Here is a 19,224-nt window from a genome sequence, read left to right as displayed (position 1 = left end):
AGCTTTGCTCCATTAAGCAAAATATGCGTTTCATGGCACTAGTAGGTAGTAGCCTAATTTTGGCTAGCACTTGCAACCGACCTGAGTATGCTAACGTCGACAGCGGTCATAGACTAATAATACCATTCCTGTCTTCCATTCGTTTCAGGTCATAGAATTATTATGTTCAGTCTCTCATATTGTGTTAAAAACCGCAGATCAGTCATCAGCAATGAAATACACCACATAAACTGATATTAGGCTAATCATTTGGCTGCCTCCCATGCCTTGAAACAGAACAATGTGAATGCGCACACCATCGTTTTCAGACAGTTGGACAAGTCAATGTGTATGTCGTTATCTGCAATTTATCACGATGTTTAGTCAGATATTGATAACGATAAGTGGTGGCTTTGCAACGTGCACGTCTTTCATGTTCATGCTAAGGGGTCCCGGTTAGCAAGAATTGAGGATTATGAATTGTGATGCATGTAGAAATAGAAAATAATGCTATAATTCTGTATACTGTAGGTCTGTCATCTCAAGTAGCTATTTATAGCTATTTCTGTGTTATGATGCACTCTTGAATCTTGATGGCAGCTCAATACTTAATTGTCAGAAATGTTGTTTGTCATTCTACAGGTCTAGTCTATGTCAGACAACACCTTGACCGGATGTTGGAGGCTGGAGCAAGTTGGACAACATTCATCAGATGAAGATGATTTATTTTCCTCAATGAAGTCCAGAAGGTACAGGGGAGTTAGAAGGGTACCTAGCCTGTGTCTCAGTAAATATGGATCTGCTGAACGCCTTTCAGAATATCAAAAAACTGTCCCTGAAACTCAATACTGGCCTACCTGCCTCGGCCGCCTGCGAGCGACTCTTCAGCTGTGCTGGATTGCTGTTCAATGCAAAGCTAGCCCGGATGAACTCTACTCATCTTGAAAATCAGCTGCTGCTCAAACTCAACAAGAAGTTTGTAGACTAATGCTCTAAAGGTGGACACAAGTAAAGTAACCAAAGTTTAAGTGGGGCAGCGGTATTTTAACTTTTTATTTTAGCTGTCATGTCTTGACATGTCCTCCCAAAAGTTCTTAAATGTTGTGTTGACATGTTTAATGTTTGACATGTTTAATGTCATTGCACTTATATTTCTAAAGATTCTCCTTTAATAAAAAATAACTAGTTTTTGTATTGGATTTATGACCCCTTGTCCTTTTTTGCACTATATAGGAGCGGCCCCCATCAAGTTGTTGAAAGTAACTAAGTAACTTTTACTTAAAGTACATTTTAAATGAACTACTTTTTACTTTTACTTGAGTAGATTTTTAGATGGGTAATTTTACTTGTACTTAAGTAAAATTTCATCAAAGTAATTGTACTTTTACTTGAGTACAACATTTCAGTACTTTTTACACCTCTGCCATTTACTGCATCAGAACTGTTTGCTCACACTCAGTCTACATGAATACTTCCTGCAATAAAATTCCTTTTCAATAACAAAGACTGTTGATTTTTAAGAGTGTACCATGTTTTATCAGATGATACTGTATGTTTAACACTTTGTAAAGCCTCAATTCTTAGAATCCCACAGCCAGGTGTACAAGCAATACTTTAATCACAGCTAGATGTGCGGCACACTATCTAGACTAGAGGTTGTCTTTGCTCACTTAAATTGTTATTGTTGAGTTTGTCATGTTCTTAAAATCGTGTGGATAAATCCCTTTAATTTAGAAATCATCTTTCTGCATGTTTTTATCACGTGTGGTGATGGTGTCAACTCGTGTCAGCTTTGTTCATTGCTGCCCTCTTGTGGTAAATATTAGACTGTTAGAAAAAATATATAACTTGCTTCCACGCTCCTTCTGAAGTATGAAGTGTAACTTCAGCCTCCATGAGCCTAACTCAAAGTGTACGGCGGGGGGTGTTGACTCCTGTGAATGATGAGTCTCCATCAGCAAAAGGAAATGAGACACAGACCGGGGCTGGGGGAGGTGGGCCGCCCATTTCATGACATAGATAACTCCCAAACACTTGATTCTACTTCAGCCTCAGTCTCGCAAGGTTCATGATGACTTTAAACAGTAGATAGTGTGTGGAGGTACTTAGTTTGTGAGTGCATGGATTTGTGTGGCCAATTACTGACTGACACAAACACCATCATTATCATCTCAAGCGCCTACAAATTCAAGCCCTCTCCTGGAGTTTTGCGTCTGCCAATCTGATGTGTTAATTGTGGCTGAACTCTCAGTGGAACGGAATCTGTGGCAGTCAGCCGGTCAAATGCAGAAGTAGATCAAAACATCAATCTCCTCTCTAACTGTAGATTTTCCATTGAGTCTCACTGCCAAATTAAGTTGCCCTCAGGGATGGCTGGGAGCACCGAAAATACAAAGACAGTAACTCAGCCATAGGAATACTGAGGGGCACTGGGCCAAGTTGAGTAAAGGGGGGGGGGGGGATGCCTGTTGCACAAGCATTACAGTTTACCTACAGTTGAACCACACTTCCAAGAAATTTCCAAAAGCAATGTTTCTGAAAATAGGTTCTACTAAGTGCTTACTAATAATGTAGACATGATCGCACACATGACAGACACCCCCGGACACGATTGTGGCATGATTTCTCAACAAACTTGTTTTCCCCTCTCAAACCAATATTGCAATATTAACATCACTACAACAATTTAGATCCAGGTTGCTCGCTACTATCATCATCATCATCATCATTCTAATAGTCATCACCGATGTCTTAACATCATCATCATCATAATCGTAATCATCATGGTCTTTATGCATATTTAAATGAACGTCATGTTATATTGAGATGGACAGGCACTACACCAGTTAGGAGATCAAATTACATCACTAACTATGAACATACCTACATCTTCTAGAACTGCTAAAATAGAGTTTACACAACATAAGCCGTCATCTGTTCTTAAGTGTGCATAAGGAAGAAAAACATAAAAAAGCATTTACATGTACACTTTTTCTTCACTGCTTCAACGTACATAGGTTGTCATGTTCTACTCAACACAGTTGTACAGTTACAATAGAATATAATCTTTAAATTACATCATCATATACAAATGTGACGGCGTGAACCACACGCGTTTATACAGGTATGGTACATTGACAATTCCATTCCAATCCAAATGAAATTAATACAATATGGTGCCTATTGATTGTTACAGTATGTCCTTTTTTCTGTTATTTTTCTGATAACATTTACAAGTATGACACTATTTATTTAGTCTGTGTTCAATCACAGTCTTTTTTTTTCTTTTTTTCTTCAATATGTCTACATAAACACAACTCATACACACATGATAAAGATGTTTTTTCATCCCAAAAATATTCCCCAAAACAGTTTGTGTGTGTGTGTGTGTGTGTGTGTGTGTGTGTGTGTGTGTGTGTGTGTGTGTGTGTGTGTGTGTATGTGTGTGTGTGTGTGTGCCTGCCTGTGTGTGTATGTGTGTGTGTGTGCCTGCCTGTGTGTCTGTACATGTGTGAGCACTGTACGCGTTACTTTGTATTCAGCATGTGTTATATATACTGTGCAGCTGACGCTAGATATTTGAACAATAAATGCCATGGATGCTTTTTGCTCGGCTGGACAGCTTGACCTAAAACATACCCCTGGGAGTTGGTGATGGGCCTTTCTCAAGTTTCATGTCTCCCTTCTCTTCTTCACGCCACTTTATTTTCTTCTGTGTTTTGTTTTTTGCTATATTTCTCCATGTTTTCCTTAGTTTTTTTTTGGCTGCATGACTTCTCATCATTTGCCACGCACTTTTGCAGTTTAAGTTTATCCATCTCACTTTTGGCAATGAGAATAGTTGGAGTTAAACTGATCGCTTCTGTGTTTTTTTTTTCAACCGCAGTCACAGTAGCATTACCTGTCACTGCAGGTCACCATTTGAAGCATAGCTACTAAGTTATAGCTGTAGGTACTGGATGTGCCCGGAGGGAACTAGATATTTAAAGCCCCAATATACAGTATATAGATACCACAGCACCACACACTGTACTCTTCCATACGCAGGGCTGTGCTCAGATTTTTCACACACAAGAGCATCTGAATCGTAATCCCAGGTTATATTCTGGTGCACTGAATCACAGTCGCTGTGTTCTACTGAACATTACGCGTCAAACAGTAGTCATCTTTTTGATGCTGGAAGGATATGGTTGTTCAGTTGAAAGGTAGAAAAAACACACGAAACTAAGGTGGCTCAGCTGGAGGTCTGTTTCACGTGCTTAGGTGGAGTCATCAGCAATACTGTCGTCGCGACGGGGTCAACGAAAAAAAAAAAAAAAAAGAGAACATGGAATGAAATATGACACCAACTTAGGAGCCATATGCCACACTTGCATATGATACACTCTCACACACACACACACACAGGGGGACTTTTCAGTATTCAGTCCCAGTGGATTGGGCTGTCTCCCTCACCACCAGTACCGAATGCTATTGGAGCATCGCTCTCTGACAACAACGGGCTACATTCATATCAGGTCAAAAGGGAGGAGAAGACTTTAATACAATTAGCCACGACTTGATCTGTGCACTTCGAAACAGCAATTGACACCTCGACATGCAATTAACAGTATGCACTGCTGTCAGCAATCACATCATAAATGCCTAGTAGGCAAAAGGCATACTAAATATCCATACTCCTGTTTCATAGCCTCAAAAGTTCATCTTTTAAAGTAGCATTGGATCAGATGCTTGTGATATTATGTAGTCCCAACACTTGTTAGTTGAATACAGGAATGTTAGCATTTTTTTTCTTTTAAACTATGCTAACTCTTACATACTTTAACATGAACCATTGTGATATGCATATAGAAAATGAGAAAAAGGATACAGAGAAACAAATGCCACGAAATGAAACACCTGCCAATTCCTGAAGGTGTCAGGGGTCAGTTATAGTCTGTTTTTTTTTTTGTGTCTCTCCCCTGTCCATCTGTGGATATGGTGAGCATAGCATCCTGAAGCGATGGCCTGATGATTCAAGTCAATTCTTTTGCATAGCGCATGCTACTATGCAACCAGAATCCAGTGTAAAGAGACAACAGCACTGTAACACACACTTCACCAGTGAGGGAACACCACATGAACAGACGAAAAAAAACAAAAACATGAAAAGTGGGTTGCCACTGTACGGGCAAGGATGGAGACTGCATAAGAAATATGTCATTACAGAGATCCGTATTCATCCACTGTAGCTCCCTTTAGGCTACATGGGTGCTATTACTTTTACTGGTGCTTGTGATATTTAACCATAACCTGTAAGGTATTGTACTGTTGCATCAACCCTTAGGAACAGCTGTGTGTGTGCACTAGACACACACAGCTAGTGGGAATTATATAACAGCACTGTGGAGTTGCTGAAGTAATACGTGTGTGTTTATGTGTGAGTGCTATGAACACTTGAATAAATGCCTCCATTCCCACGCGCTTCCCCCCAGCGGATAAATATATACTGTATAGATACGTTAGACTTTTTCTTCTTTAGGTTACTAAGAATTGGAACGAAACTGCTTCACACATTGGTTGGGCAAGATATGTGTTTCTCCTAAGTCTCTGGCTAGGCGCAGTGCTCTTCAGTAGGACAATCTGAGCTGCCTCCCCGTGGCTCGCACTGCCTCAGTCACGGCTAGATCTCCTCCACGTAGTTGGCTGGGTACAAGCCTGTCCGGCCGCTGTCCAGGCGACCTCTGCACCAGCCCTGGTCGTCCTCGTCTTCAATCTTGGCGAGTTCATCGCCTGTGGGAAGAGAGGGGCATTGTGTCATCATCATCATCATCATCATCATCATTACCTACTATCAGACTGGTATGATTCAAGAGATATGCTGACTACAGTATGTCTGACATGCTCCACGTTCTACATGTATCACGTCTGAATAAACACAGGATAGTACTTCAGAGCGAGGCTGCCCAACGTGATTGATACAAGAAACAGAAAAGTAGATGAATCCAGTTTTCACTGAACATAGAACTCAACTAGCAACATAACTCAAAACTACCATGCATTTCAGATAAAGCCAGAGAAGTCACATGGCTTAATAAGCACCAGGTGGCAGACACAAGCACTGAGAGATCTGCCTAATAAGGCCAACCACGGCCGTTTCTGCCCTCTCTTCCCTTCCCGCTCTACGAGGGTTTTATTCTGGAGAACCAGGGGAAATGGATGGTCATTTCCCGTGCCCACTTCCCAGCCCCTTTTGTGGCCAGCCCTGTAAGTGCTATACTGCACAACAGCTTATTTGACTTCCCAATGGGCCTGGCCCCGTGACTGCAATTCACTGCAGCTGCTCATGCGGACTCTCTGAGGGGGATTTCTATGCCAGTTCTTTGTGTGCCAAGCCAATGAATAGAGTATGAGACTGTCTCATACACTCCCTTGACTGGTAGGTACCATGGTTATCTCAGACTTAGAATTGGCACAATATTCAAATGACATCGTCTTGGAGTGACAAGCCACATCTACATTTAATGATGTAGCAGAGATGGTTGGTCCCAGTCACTACACAAGACAGTGATGTTTCATTTTCTCAGCGCTAGTAGTCTGAGGGGAACTGAGCTCACTTGCGACAGTGACACCCTACACTCGGTTAGATACAGGATCATCTTGATAGTCTTTCAAGAGAGAGTCGCCTTCACGAGCCGCACCTGCTTGAAAGCTCAGCTCGTCCTGCTCTTGTCCCTCGTAGTCGTAGAGCGCTCTCACGCGCACCCCGCCGCTGCCACTGCCACTGCCACCGCCGGTGCTGCCGCCGCCGCCGCCACCGCCGGTGCTGCCGCCGCCGCCGCCACCTTTGGCACTGCCGGAGTCCTCCTCGAAGGAGTTGCCACCTCCGTTGGTCTCGTTGCCCGAGTACGCTGTGTGCTGCTCGTCATCGGACCACTCGGTCGAGTAGGCCTGGTTCTTGTCATAGCTGCTTACACTGGGGGAGAAGAGATGGGGAATACATAGAATGGATTTAAGAAGAGATGGGTAATACATAGAATGGATTTAAAGAAGGGCTGTCAATAGATACAAAAAAATTAACTAATTAATCGCACATTAATCGCACGATTAATCGCGATTAAAAGTTTGTTTTTCTTCTTAAAACTACATCTTATAAATTAACTAATAATCACTTCATACAGCGTGAATTTTAGACACTGTTGTTTAATTGTATTTAAAAAAAAAATGTAAACACAATGGTGCCCCTCGACGGTAAATCGTAAGATCGTTAATGTGCTTTGCATTAAGGTGATAACTTTAAGACGAGCTGCTTCTGTGATAGCTAAATTCAGCTTGACAAATGCTACATACAACTTCAGTTTTGTCGATTGTTCCGTCATTTTGGCTCTTAAACAGAGACTTTCCGCCCAACAATCCCTCATCGCTCTCCATCTTCAACTACCACAGTGGTTCTCAAACTTTTTCTGTCATTCCCCACTTTGAACAAGGGGGGCTTTTCAAGCCCCACCTGTCCCTCATCGCTCCCATAACATGGTAGGCCAAGCTTAAAATTGTCAATTATTGAAATAACCTCAAGTAAAAACAAATAGCATCTTATTTAGGTCAGCAAATGTATATTGCTTGGAGTGATTTAATGTTTCATGTTGTAGTGTATTGTTGCTATGGACACGCACACATGGACGGATTATGAAACCATTGGTCAGGACGTGTAACAAAATACACCGCTTCCAACCACAAATAAGAGCTACATTTAAGCCACTTCTGATATTAACAAATACAACGTCTAAAAACAATTGACAGCAAGCAAAGTTAATAACAGCGACTTCACGCAGAGGCTCTGGTTTAGGGCCCTCCTGAGCTCAGGGGCCCTTGGGCCTGGGCCCGTTCAGCCCGTTCGGTAATCCATCCCTGCACGCACACACTATTGTATTAATTTCTGTTGACAGACTTTTACTTTGACAACTGTGACAGTTAGTAACGCACATGTCTAGTAAGCCTCTATTAAATGATGCTTTCCCTTGCACGCTGAAAAACAATGACTAAGTTATTTAGCTGTCTCACACTGTGATGAATATGTTTAAGTGACCTATGTTTAAATTCTATGAACTGTGTTAGTTCGTTGTAACGTAAAATGTAATTATTATTAATTTAGATACGTTACGTTCTAATATGTGACCGTTAGCACACCATTCAATCATTACCCAGTTGGTGGCAGACGTTAGCACTTATTAGCCAGCTGTGTTGTAATCTGTTGTTGCTCTGATTCTTGGTGTAATGAATCTAATAGTAACTTGCTGTGTTTTGTTTCTTGTGTATTATTGTTTCACTCATAAGTTTTCACCTGACATCAATATAGGAGCAAGGCGAGTTAACCGTAGCCTACACAGCCCTAACTAAACTAAACTAAACTAAACTAAACTAAAGTTTAAAAAAAAATTTAAAAAAAAATTAAATTATTATTATTATTTTTTTTAAGTTGCGTTAACTGCGTTGAAATATTTCATCGCGTTAATCGGGGCCGCATTAATCGCATAGATTAACGCGTTAACGCTGACAGCCCTAATTTAAAGCATCCAGAGTTTTTTTTTATAACATTATCATTATTCAAATTCCGTACAAAACATTTCAAGGATCTGGTCCAAACTGTAGTGAGAAGGCTAAACTGAAATGATTTGATGAAAAGATCGTCTTTATAACAAGAAGAGTCTTAATAGACCAGCCAAAGAACAGCACCCATTGTGAACAGCAGTCATTTTCCCCTGAGTGTGCTCTGGTATCACACTGCCAGTAATGTCTCACCTGCCACGGTCTCCAGGCTGTCCGGTGTGCTCTGTGTTGGGGGTGGCCGGGGCTACACCATCAGGCTTCTTCTTCTCTCTCTTGGCCACAGCGGCCGTGGCATCGGGGTTGTACTCCTACAAAGGCCCAGGTCAGAGGAAAGAACACCACCAGCAGTGAATGGGAGCAGTTCAAACTATAACTACCCCGCTCTCAGTTGTTAAAGTTAAAGTTAAGCACAATACATTCGCCTTATTTAACTGAAATTAAGTATATTTTAAAGAAAACAAACTGTTATTGACTTTTGTCATATGTGCATTTTACATAGCTTATTTGACCTATAAAAACACATTCCAAAGGTATAGGTGGAATACCTCAAACGCTGGCCAGTTCATGTGCATGCCCGGGCCATGGTTGTTGCTGAACCACTTCAGGTCTTCCTGTGAATTTGCTGCCAGTATGGTGCGTTCAAGCTCCCGATACACTGTGGCATAACTGCAGGGAGATGAGCATGCAACAATAATGTAAGTATCTTACCATTACAGTTTTGAATGGCTTAACACACGCAACAGATTTCATAATGGCCTCCTCCTGACATGTTACACATACATAGGGGAGAGTGGGTAAGAAGGGCCAGTGGGTAAGTTGACCCACCACCTGTATCTAGGCAACCATACACAATTGCTGTCATGGACCCTTAAATTAGTTTGCATTCTCCATTTTCATCTTGCTGTGGAAGAAAACCATGTCGATGAAGTTTTTTTTTGTCTGTTGAAGGCTTTTTTTGGCATATCAGGTATGGTAATCACTCTTACATCAAAAGTAACGCATCACAGTTCAAAAAGATATGTTGATGAACATTTTATATCAGATATGTTGATGACCTAGTGTGTAAACATCTGTGAATTAGCAACAGTGAATTAGCTCTGGGTCAAGGTTAGGACAGTGGGGCAAAATTAACAAGAGGCTTGGGGGTAAGTTTAACTGGTGGTTCATCTGGCCCCCTCGTGTTTACATGAAGTTAAGTCAAATATTTGGTGTTGAAATTAGTGTTGCATCCTAACAATGAATATCTGACATTATATTTCATATTTTAGATTTAGCATAACAGTTGTCATGGCAGCTAATTACAGAAGAAAAACAGACAGAGGCTCCACACCCCTAGGGAAGTTAAATGCCATTTCTGCATACAATTTAGCAATAGTCATATGCTTGTAGCTCTATTTTTTGTTAACCTCCTTGTGGATGACATAGATATAGTTGTACAGATATTCAGAACATTATGTGATATGTTGGTGGTTATGTGATGTTTATACACTAAAACGTTTGGTATTATTCCAAACATCCAGTTGGGAGTCAAGTTTCAGAACTGTACACAAATAAGTCGTAATATTTATTATTTCTATCCCCCCTCTGTCTGAAACGCTCTGTCATGGTGCATTCCATTTACCTCGGAACTCGGAGCATCACTACTGAGTTGACCGTATTCCAGTAACAAGTCAGAAAACAATTGCAATACCAATTGTTACTGTTCACAACTGTTGTTAGCAGATGTTAGCAAAACCAGCTGATGACAATGCATTACTTGGTATTTTGTGCATACTGTAACAACATGTCCACAGATAGAAGCTGGACTGTACTGTGTGTACGACTGATTTAATGAGACACAAATAAGACAGAAGTGCTAATAAAGTTTTTGGAGTTTGAAATCGGGGTTGGTGAGGTTCGTCCGCCTTTCTAAGTTGGAATTCTGAATTCAGGGGCGTTCCTGATGAAATTTCTGACCTGGAACAGGAAAATTACGACTTCCGAGTACAACTGGAACACACCATTAGAGCTCCTGTGTCCTCAAGCCACCCCCCTCCCAATGAGCCCAGTGTGCTCTGATTGGTCGGCTAGGCAGGCTATAAGGATTGTGCTACGAGATTGTGTGATCTTGTAACAAAGGAAAGGGGCTTGAATTCCAACAAGGTGTTTCAGGCTGCTGAGAAAAGTGGTTTCTGTGGGAGAGAGTTACTCCCCCTGGTGTGTACTTTGGGATTTGTAACTTTGCAGACCGTTGCACAACCATTACCTGCCCAAAAAGCAGTATAACACACTAAAGGAAAAGGAAAAAACGGAAAAGCATAATAGGTCCTCTTTAATGTTCTTTTCTCCGACCATGGCCATAGGCTATTCTCACTAAGCACTTTTCCAGAGATATGGGTCTGATTTGCATTCATTTGCAGGGTACAGGATATCATCTGACCTATTTGCACAGGTCTTAGTCGTGGTATGGTGTTGATTGGCAGTGGCCGAAACTCACCTTTGGCTCTCGCTGAGGTTGAGGTGGCGCTTGATGTCCAGCAGAACCTCTTTCATGAAGTTGAGTCTCTTCACCTCGTGCTGCTGACACTGGTCAAACACCTGCTCCATCTGCTCCATGTACACAGGCGTGCACTTGTTCACCTCGTCCAAGGACTTCTCATACTTCTCCTTGGCCTTGGAGAGCGACACACACACACACACACACACACACACACACACACACACACACACACACACACACACACACACACACACACACACACAGAAACAGAGAGACATAGAGACACAAGGGTTGCATAGCTGATTTCCCAAAATGCACATGACCTGCCTCCATGGAGTGTAATGAACATGTAACCTGATTGCCAGCTTTGTGTTTGTCGCTGTCAGTTGAACAACCACAGGCAACCATCCGGAGAAAGACACATAAACAAGCTGTAAACTATCTGTCACGGACAGCGGCACTAATTATCATTTTAGCTCACTGCTTTAACAAGATTAATTGAATAATTTACAGTGGTAGTTTTTACCAGTACTTAGGGATCACAAAACCAAAGGCACCGAGTCTGTGAAAGTCTTCATCCAAAATTTCCCTGAGGACAAATTTAAGCTGGGGCTGAATATTAAACCAACACAGGTAGATTTACAATTACAATGACTAATGTGTTTGAGGAATCTATTACCTTTTACCTAAAACAGCACTGAAGAGCCATATTTAAACATATTACTTTTTAATGACTAGTTTCAATAATTTAATGGGCCAATTGATTAGATAACCTCAATCATAAATATATTAATATACTGCCACAGCATCATTTTCTGAGCATTACACTTATGCACGGTCAGACCACTGTTAATGAATACTATGTCTCTTTAGAGGCCGATTGTGTAAAATGGTATTGATCCCAGGACACGATATAAGCACTTAAAGGCAAGCTGAGATTAAAATGGCTGACAGCAGTTTAGCTTCAGCTTACCTAAGCTAACAGGCTATGCAGCTGTGCCTGCAGATCATTTGGTGAGAGGTCACGAGAGCAGACTCTATTTTGTTGACTTTTCTGTTTTCTCCTGTTTTTTTATATAAACAAAAAACAGTAGAGAAACAACAGAAGTTCCAAAAAATGAATTGTAGTGCTTTGAAGTGCTTGTGTTTTGATTAGCTGAGACAATAGCATTAGTATTCTATATTTTAATGTGAGGTGTAAATATCTAATCTATTTCTCACAACTATATGTTCCCTTTTTTCTCATAATCATAATTACATGGTGCTAAAGAAGAAAATTGGCAGATTAACCCAAATTAAACTTGTTAAATTTAACAGAACCTAAGGTCCTTTGCGTCAGGGAGCACCTGGTAAGCACCTTACTCTTACACCTTTGCAAAAAGTAATAAGCTCCTCACATCATCAGTTCTCTTCAAATAGAGGGGGCAATCTTTGGGATTATCTCTTCAACTTTTCCTACCGAATCACATTGATTTATGACAAGAAAGGCCTGAATGTGACACAGGCTAGCACGCTAATTCACATCTAGCAAAACAACATATCTCACATAACTAAGTTAACTCTGGTAAAATCTTGTCAGATGGAAGCTTGTCATTTTCAAACTGAACATGTGAATCTGCAGTGTACTCCTTCTCTCATTAATGGCCACACAGAACTAAAAAAGATGTCTGCTTTCGCTCGCTGATCTCCTCTCCACTCACCTTCCCCGCATCCTGTTTGCACTTCTCCACCTTCTCGTGGAGCTTCTTCTGCTGATCAGGAGCGACAGAGGCCTCAGCCTTGGCCGTGGCTTCCCTGGTGGCAGCCAGCTTCTCCTCCTTGCATGCCAAGTGGTAGGTCTTCTTAGCGGTCTCCATCTGTGACCACAAACACACAAGGTCACCGTACCTGCTGTGTCTTATCAAGTAGCAGAACAATACGGCTCCAGTCAGGATCATACAGCTAAATAATCAGTCATTTTTAACTCTCTGTTGAGTTGCTATTTAGATTATATCAAATATATCCTCATAACATTATAATGCACTTAATATTTCACTCTAAATGGTACTATAAAGCTTAAAACGATCATGCTTGTCAGTTTCTGTATTCAAAAGACAACTTTGTTCAATCCGGGGTGGAAAAGACACACCGATCCTTTACATGAAATGAAGTTTACAAAGGAAGAGGGAGCCGCTGCATTCTATCCCTCCCTTGGGTGGTTCACCTTGGTGTTAATGTCTCTGCTGATGACTCATTTCATTCAATGATTTCAGTAGGAAGTGCCAGAGTCAGGGTTATCTCAGTAAACCCAATTAGGCTCGTCTCCAGCACCAGGGCTGCAGTCCACCCTGCGTCACCACATTCTCCTTGTGCAACCCCACGCTAACCAACGGATGCCTACCCTTCACCAGACTGACTCTCACCATGCGTTTACACATGACTGGCTGCCAGAACTATCAATTCAACAACTACAGTCAACAACTGTGATATAATGCGATGACATATAGATATAAAACATATGCCTTCACATGTTTTGTGGTCTCAAAGTGCATAAAATGCTTGTTAACAATAGTTAACAGTCGAATACCAAAGGCAACCTTTCGTTTCACAATTTCATTCACACTGACTGTTTTGGGAACCTGAGGAAGTTATTTTATGAGCCTATATTTAAAGTGTATTTGTGGCATGACTTCAACAGAGATTATTAGTTATTATTAGTTATCAGTATTGCTATCATGAAAAAAATGAAAGACCATATCATACTTTTTTGTATATAGAAAAGATAGTACGACTTAATGAACTCTGGAAGATTCATGCTACTCTCAACATTGGCGTAGATTTCCTCCTGATCCTATCTCACCTCTTTGAACTTCTTGGCCCAGGGCTTCTGGGCTTTCTTGAAGCCTTCCTCTGCCTCTTTGGTTTCCTTGAAACCCCCCATCATTTGCTTGTGGAAGGAGTCTTTCTGCCAGTTTTTGACCTTCTCAGTGTCCTCGTTGAGCAGGCCATTCTTCACCTCCTGGTGCAGCTCACCAACCTTGTCTGCCTCCGTCATGACACCCAACCAGGCTCGCTCTACAGTACCGTACTGAGGTCCTGGTACCACCACACAACACAGGATGCCTCTCAGTCAGTGCATGACAGAACATCCTCTGCACAGTTTCATATTGGGTCATGGGTCATTTCAGTGAAATGGATCAAAACACTTCCTTCAATCAACAAATAGATCAAAGAGTGTAAATACTGAGCTTGTGTTTAAAATGTGTCAGTTTCTGATCTTTTGTTTCATCAATTTTCAAGGCTGTGCAATTTAATGCATTGCCTGTTGACATTTAACTTTATTATTATAAACTTCATGCACACATCTTGAGCTTGGTGAGTGTAAGGGCATGGAAACAGCGCCACCAAGTGTCCTGACCTTTCTCAATGAGCTGTCTCCACCTCTTTGACCACTCGGTCAGCTGTTGGCTGTAAGCCTTCTCAATCTTGGCACGTTCCTGAAGGCAGCCCATAAGGTCATTGCAAAGTCGGTGGCCATCATCGATCCGTTTGACGGCGCGCTTGTAGTTTCCCACCTGAGAGACAGAGAGGGGGACAAAATACAGGGCTGTGAAAAAGGCCTCTCTAATGTCACTGTAGAACTGGTACATAATCATCAGAAAAAGACAGAGAGCACAGAATGTCATCGGCTCTATACAGTTTATTATTATTTGATTGAAAATGATATAGTCTCTCTCGTCTTATGATAGATCACTACAGTTAGGATAATAGGAGTCTTATTATTCATAGCATGCATTTTCCAGTTCATCAGACCCGTTCCATTTTCATCCTAGCTGACCCGTAGATATTTACACCTATCCTTCACTGTATCCAAATGTATAAGAAGAAATGTTGCACTCCACGGCTACTGGTAAATGAAACTACATCTTCACAGAATAGTTCCTCCTCTTGCAAACCACGCTGGAGTTTATATGACGATACAAATATGGTGCAATGATTTTTACTGTCATTGGAGTGGGTAGGGGATCTCATTTCTTTGTAATAAAACCCCCTGCACAGTCTGGAGATGAGCAAGGCTGCGCAGTGCAAACTCTCTGTCTCTGTCTCTGTCTCTGTGCTCTCACAGCGATCTGTCCTGTTCCACCTTCAGAGTGGCTGCACACACACTGTGGCTCCACCCCCAAAGCCTGCAGGGGGCGTGAGCTAATGGCCCATGATGGAGGGAGGGGGAAGAGGAGGAGGAGGAGGAGGAGGAGGAAGAGGAGAGGGGAGGGGGAGGGAGAACGGAGTGGCTCGTGCCTGAGCATGCAGAGTTATGCAATGGCCGCGGCTTTGTGAGATGGAAGAGTGTGTGTACTTGTGTAATGGTACAGTGTGTGTGTGTTTGAGTGTGTGTGAGCTCTTCACCGCCGTAATCCCCTGTATCTCCAGTGCTGTAACGACTGAGAGCTGCCCTGGTGGGACCGGGGCAGACGAGACGAGCAGTAAAACAGGTGGCGAGGCTCTCTAACTGCCTGCACCAACCACAACACCCGCCCTCCCCTTGGGCACAGGATGCCAGACCCCACAGAGAAAGCAACACCTGGGCACCCCTACCGCACAGTCAGAATATTAAACCAAAACAACAACAGCATTCACTATACGAACCTTCCCAACTCTCCTATATAAGCAGCTTCCCTGTTCCCATTTACATTTAACAAAAACAACAGCATTCATTTGAGGCATTGTGTTGCATTTGTGATGTGGGAACAGCACCATTATTTATCAACTGTTCTTAAACGATTTAGCATAACGCAATTTAACAGTAATCAAATCCGTTATCAGCATATTTGGGCTTCCATAATACTCTATCAGTGCCTCATTTATCAACCCTTCAGGTGCTAATGTGAATAAGAGCATGGCTATGAACACACTGAGGTAGATCAAATGTTCACCTTCACTTTTTCCCCCATCAATCACTATCAGATCATCCAGAGGAAGTCTGAAGGAGAGTGTGAAAGAGAAAGAAAACAAACCGACCCCCTTGTCACTGCATCTCTTCATCAAAGAGACGTTCTGTTATTTGCTCAGGCTGACTGTGGCCACACAAAGATGACCTTGTATTGCGTATGCATTCATTATGGCTGCCCAGAAGAGAATCTCCTCAACAAGCGCTTAGGAACGCTAACTGGCCCCTCCGCAGAATGTAAAGACACACACGAATGAAATATAAATACCGTTTGAAGAGCTGAGAGAAAATTGTCATCTTCTGCAAGCACTGCACACAGCTTAATGGAGTGTGAAGCCAATATTGAATAAATAGAGGCCTTTGTGCACCGCCTGGCAGCTCCAGATTTCCAAAACAGAACCACCCTTTATTTTCTAATTGCATGCACTGGCATCCGTTATTGCCATGAAAAATTAGAAAAAGAAAAAACAACAAACACAAAAGAAAGACCTTTGAATTGAATGGCATGTGAATGTGCAGTCAATGTGATGTGCTACAGTACCTCCCAAAAGCTGTCCATCGTCTCATCAACAGCAGCAGATTCATCGTATGAAGTGGACATTTTCCTGGATGGAGTGACACTGGCTGAAGACTGATAGTGGCGGCTGCAGGGCCAAGTTCCTCATGCACTGAATACACCAGAGAGAGAGAGAGAGAGAGAGAGAGAGAGAGAGAGAAGAACAGAAAAAGCATTAATGAATAGGTGACAGAAAGAGCGATTGTGACAGAGGAGGAAAGCAATAAAGAGACTGACAGAGGATAACGAAGTGTTCAATCGGGAGGTGTAAGGGTCACTTGAGGGGGTGAAACAGCGAGGTTGCTAATACTGATATAAAATTCCATTTATGAAACATCAGATAATCATCATGGTATCATATTTCAGTTTGAGCTGTTTTTATATATCAGTGTTTTAAATGAATCTAATGTGACAGTACATGTTGCCCCCCTGGGCGCTACGAATCATTTGTTTATCGCGGGAGAGAAAGCTGTTTGTGTAGCAACTGGAGATTGCTGAAATTTCCAAGCAGTTTATGAACACGCTGTATGCCTCAACCTCACCCACTACCAGAATGCCATTTTAACACAGCATTCTGTGACAGCCTCATTTTGTTTTTCAAATTGTGCACATTTTGCAGTAATTTGCTTTGTATAATTGAAATCCAAGAGTAATCCAAGCCTATCCAGGTAAACAAAGAATTGGTAATGGTTGGGTGTAAAACATTTTCTGCTACTCTTAAATCTTTCAGGTTCCATCTCAAAGATCAGACTCATTCTGATGAGGAATGTTTTGACTGTGTTTGTAAGGGCACAGCTGTATCTGAGTGTGAATGTCTCTGTGTGTGTGTATGTGTGTGTGTTTGTTTGTGCCTGTGTGTATGTCTGTGTGTATGTGTATGTCTGTGCAGATGTATGTCTGTGTTTACATGTGTGTGTATGCACACACTGCCGGGCGCGGAGGGCAGCCCGCTCAGAGCCGTGGCTATCGCCCTCATCAGTCTGCCATCACGGGTGGTCGATGGAACACAAATAGAGACAACAACCTCCTGCCCCCCCGCCCTTGAGTCCTCACGCCCTCCAGTTAACGTCTGCAGACGCCAGCCCATCTGTCTGAAGGAGCCTCAATGACAGGTCTAATCACGGCACATAAATAGCCCCTCTCTCTCTCTCTCTCTGCCTCACCTGCACGGTGTCCATTCACTCCTCCAGAGGAGGCTACTATTATATCTGTCTGTGAAAATGTCCAGGATTAGGATGCCACAGAGAGATGTATGGCCATATGACTGTCATCGTAGACACGTGGGACAAATTGCCTGCCATGTTGGCCTGTTAGCATTAGCATCAAACCAGTGTGCTCCCTGGTGGCATTTCTTCACTCCCACATGTTGCTTGCTATTGTGACTGACAAAATCAAGAACCACCTTCATTTAAAACGGTTGAAAAAAATCATGCAATCTCTACTCTCCGAATCTCTCATTTGTTATTTATTATTTGATTATGGAGTTCAAATGTCTTTAATCCAAAACAGTGCCCTCTGGACAAAATCAAATTGAAGATGAAAATCTGGTGAGAAATTAAAAGCAGGAAAAGAAATAGGGACCACAACAAAGTAGGCCAGTCCATAGCACACATGAACTGCACGGAGTCACAGATATCATACGTCTAAAAGCTTTTAAAGTCATTTAAGTGAAACACAATGATGGAATCAATTGATTGAATCAATAAGTCCTGAAGTTTTGCTTTCAGTAGATGTAGACAGGCTATAGAGTTTCAGTACTGTGTAAAACTAAAGGCCGGATTAGACTCGTAAATACGTAAATACAACGTAGTAATAACATTGACAACTTCAAAAGCTTTGTTTTACTTCAAACGGCACAACAAAGATCCAGACTGAATATTTCAGCCACATCAAACACACTGAGTCTACAGATGGGGGAACCAATAAGAAATCTGATGTCATCAGCCTAGAGCAAACACCTCAGTTCTGAGGTGTTAGAGGTGTCACAGTCACATCTTCAAACCATGAGTTGTCATCGGATACTTCTTAACTTTGATGTGATTAAATGATTTGTTACTTTTAGAACGCCCACAGTCACAGTGGGATCTCTCTGGCATTTGCAAAGACCCAAAATAAAAAAGAGATCAGTATCGCCGTCTGTGAAAGCGATTCCATAGTTTTTTTTCCCCCTCTAAGTAAAAGAAATAGGACAGACAGGCTGGCTCTGTTCTTGTACTCCAGACTTAATGGATATTTAATCCATTTTGCTTTAATGACTGGAGTCATTCCTACTTGGTGAGGAGTTCAATCAGAGTCTTGGGTACTCCTCTGAGCCAGCACAATCCCCACCAAAACATGCACTGTGTACGTGAGCTACGCTGCTGAACCTTACTTATACTCATATGTGAAGTGAGTAGTGGACCAGAAAGGCTCTTACAAAGTATTTCTTTGTCGAACCACAGAATAAACCAGTGGTGGAAGTGGGGAGAAACTGGATGTTGAATAAAGGGTTTATGATACACAGACAATTGGACAGCATTGAGAAGATGCTTTTATTAGGCAGAAGTTTGTCTCGGTCTACCACTCCTCAGTGCAATTCAGACACCTGAAGTCTGTCAGCGGCTTCTCCGACAGGCTGTCTGCCATGTTTATAAATGAAAGCAGCTCATGCGAGGGGTCATGCTTTAATGTCTTCACTCTGGAGCTCTGGGTGGTCTG

At 42.0% G+C, this 19,224-nt stretch overlaps 1 protein-coding gene across 2 annotated transcripts in view; it reads right to left on the bottom strand.

Moving 5' to 3' along the window:
• Positions 1 to 4,492: 4,492 nt before the first annotated feature.
• LOC105894204 (protein kinase C and casein kinase substrate in neurons protein 1) overlaps positions 4,493 to 19,224 on the bottom strand; it is a 34,990-nt gene continuing 20,258 nt past the window's right edge. For both annotated transcript variants that reach the window (XM_031566599.2, XM_031566598.2), the window contains 9 exons: positions 16,513 to 16,639; positions 14,442 to 14,598; positions 13,884 to 14,119; positions 12,745 to 12,900; positions 11,042 to 11,217; positions 9,111 to 9,231; positions 8,758 to 8,873; positions 6,660 to 6,934; positions 4,493 to 5,751 (listed from right to left, as the gene is read on the bottom strand). In XM_031566599.2, coding sequence (XP_031422459.1) covers positions 5,642 to 5,751; positions 6,660 to 6,934; positions 8,758 to 8,873; positions 9,111 to 9,231; positions 11,042 to 11,217; positions 12,745 to 12,900; positions 13,884 to 14,119; positions 14,442 to 14,598; positions 16,513 to 16,572 — 1,407 coding nt within the window. In that variant the 5' untranslated portion in view covers positions 16,573 to 16,639 and the 3' untranslated portion in view covers positions 4,493 to 5,641. The remainder of the gene's footprint in view (positions 5,752 to 6,659; positions 6,935 to 8,757; positions 8,874 to 9,110; positions 9,232 to 11,041; positions 11,218 to 12,744; positions 12,901 to 13,883; positions 14,120 to 14,441; positions 14,599 to 16,512; positions 16,640 to 19,224) is intronic.

Source organism: Clupea harengus, chromosome 4, assembly GCF_900700415.2.
Source record: "Clupea harengus chromosome 4, Ch_v2.0.2, whole genome shotgun sequence".
In the NCBI taxonomy this organism is placed as follows: Eukaryota; Metazoa; Chordata; class Actinopteri; order Clupeiformes; family Clupeidae; genus Clupea; species Clupea harengus.
This window is presented reverse-complemented; position numbering and strand designations above follow the sequence as displayed.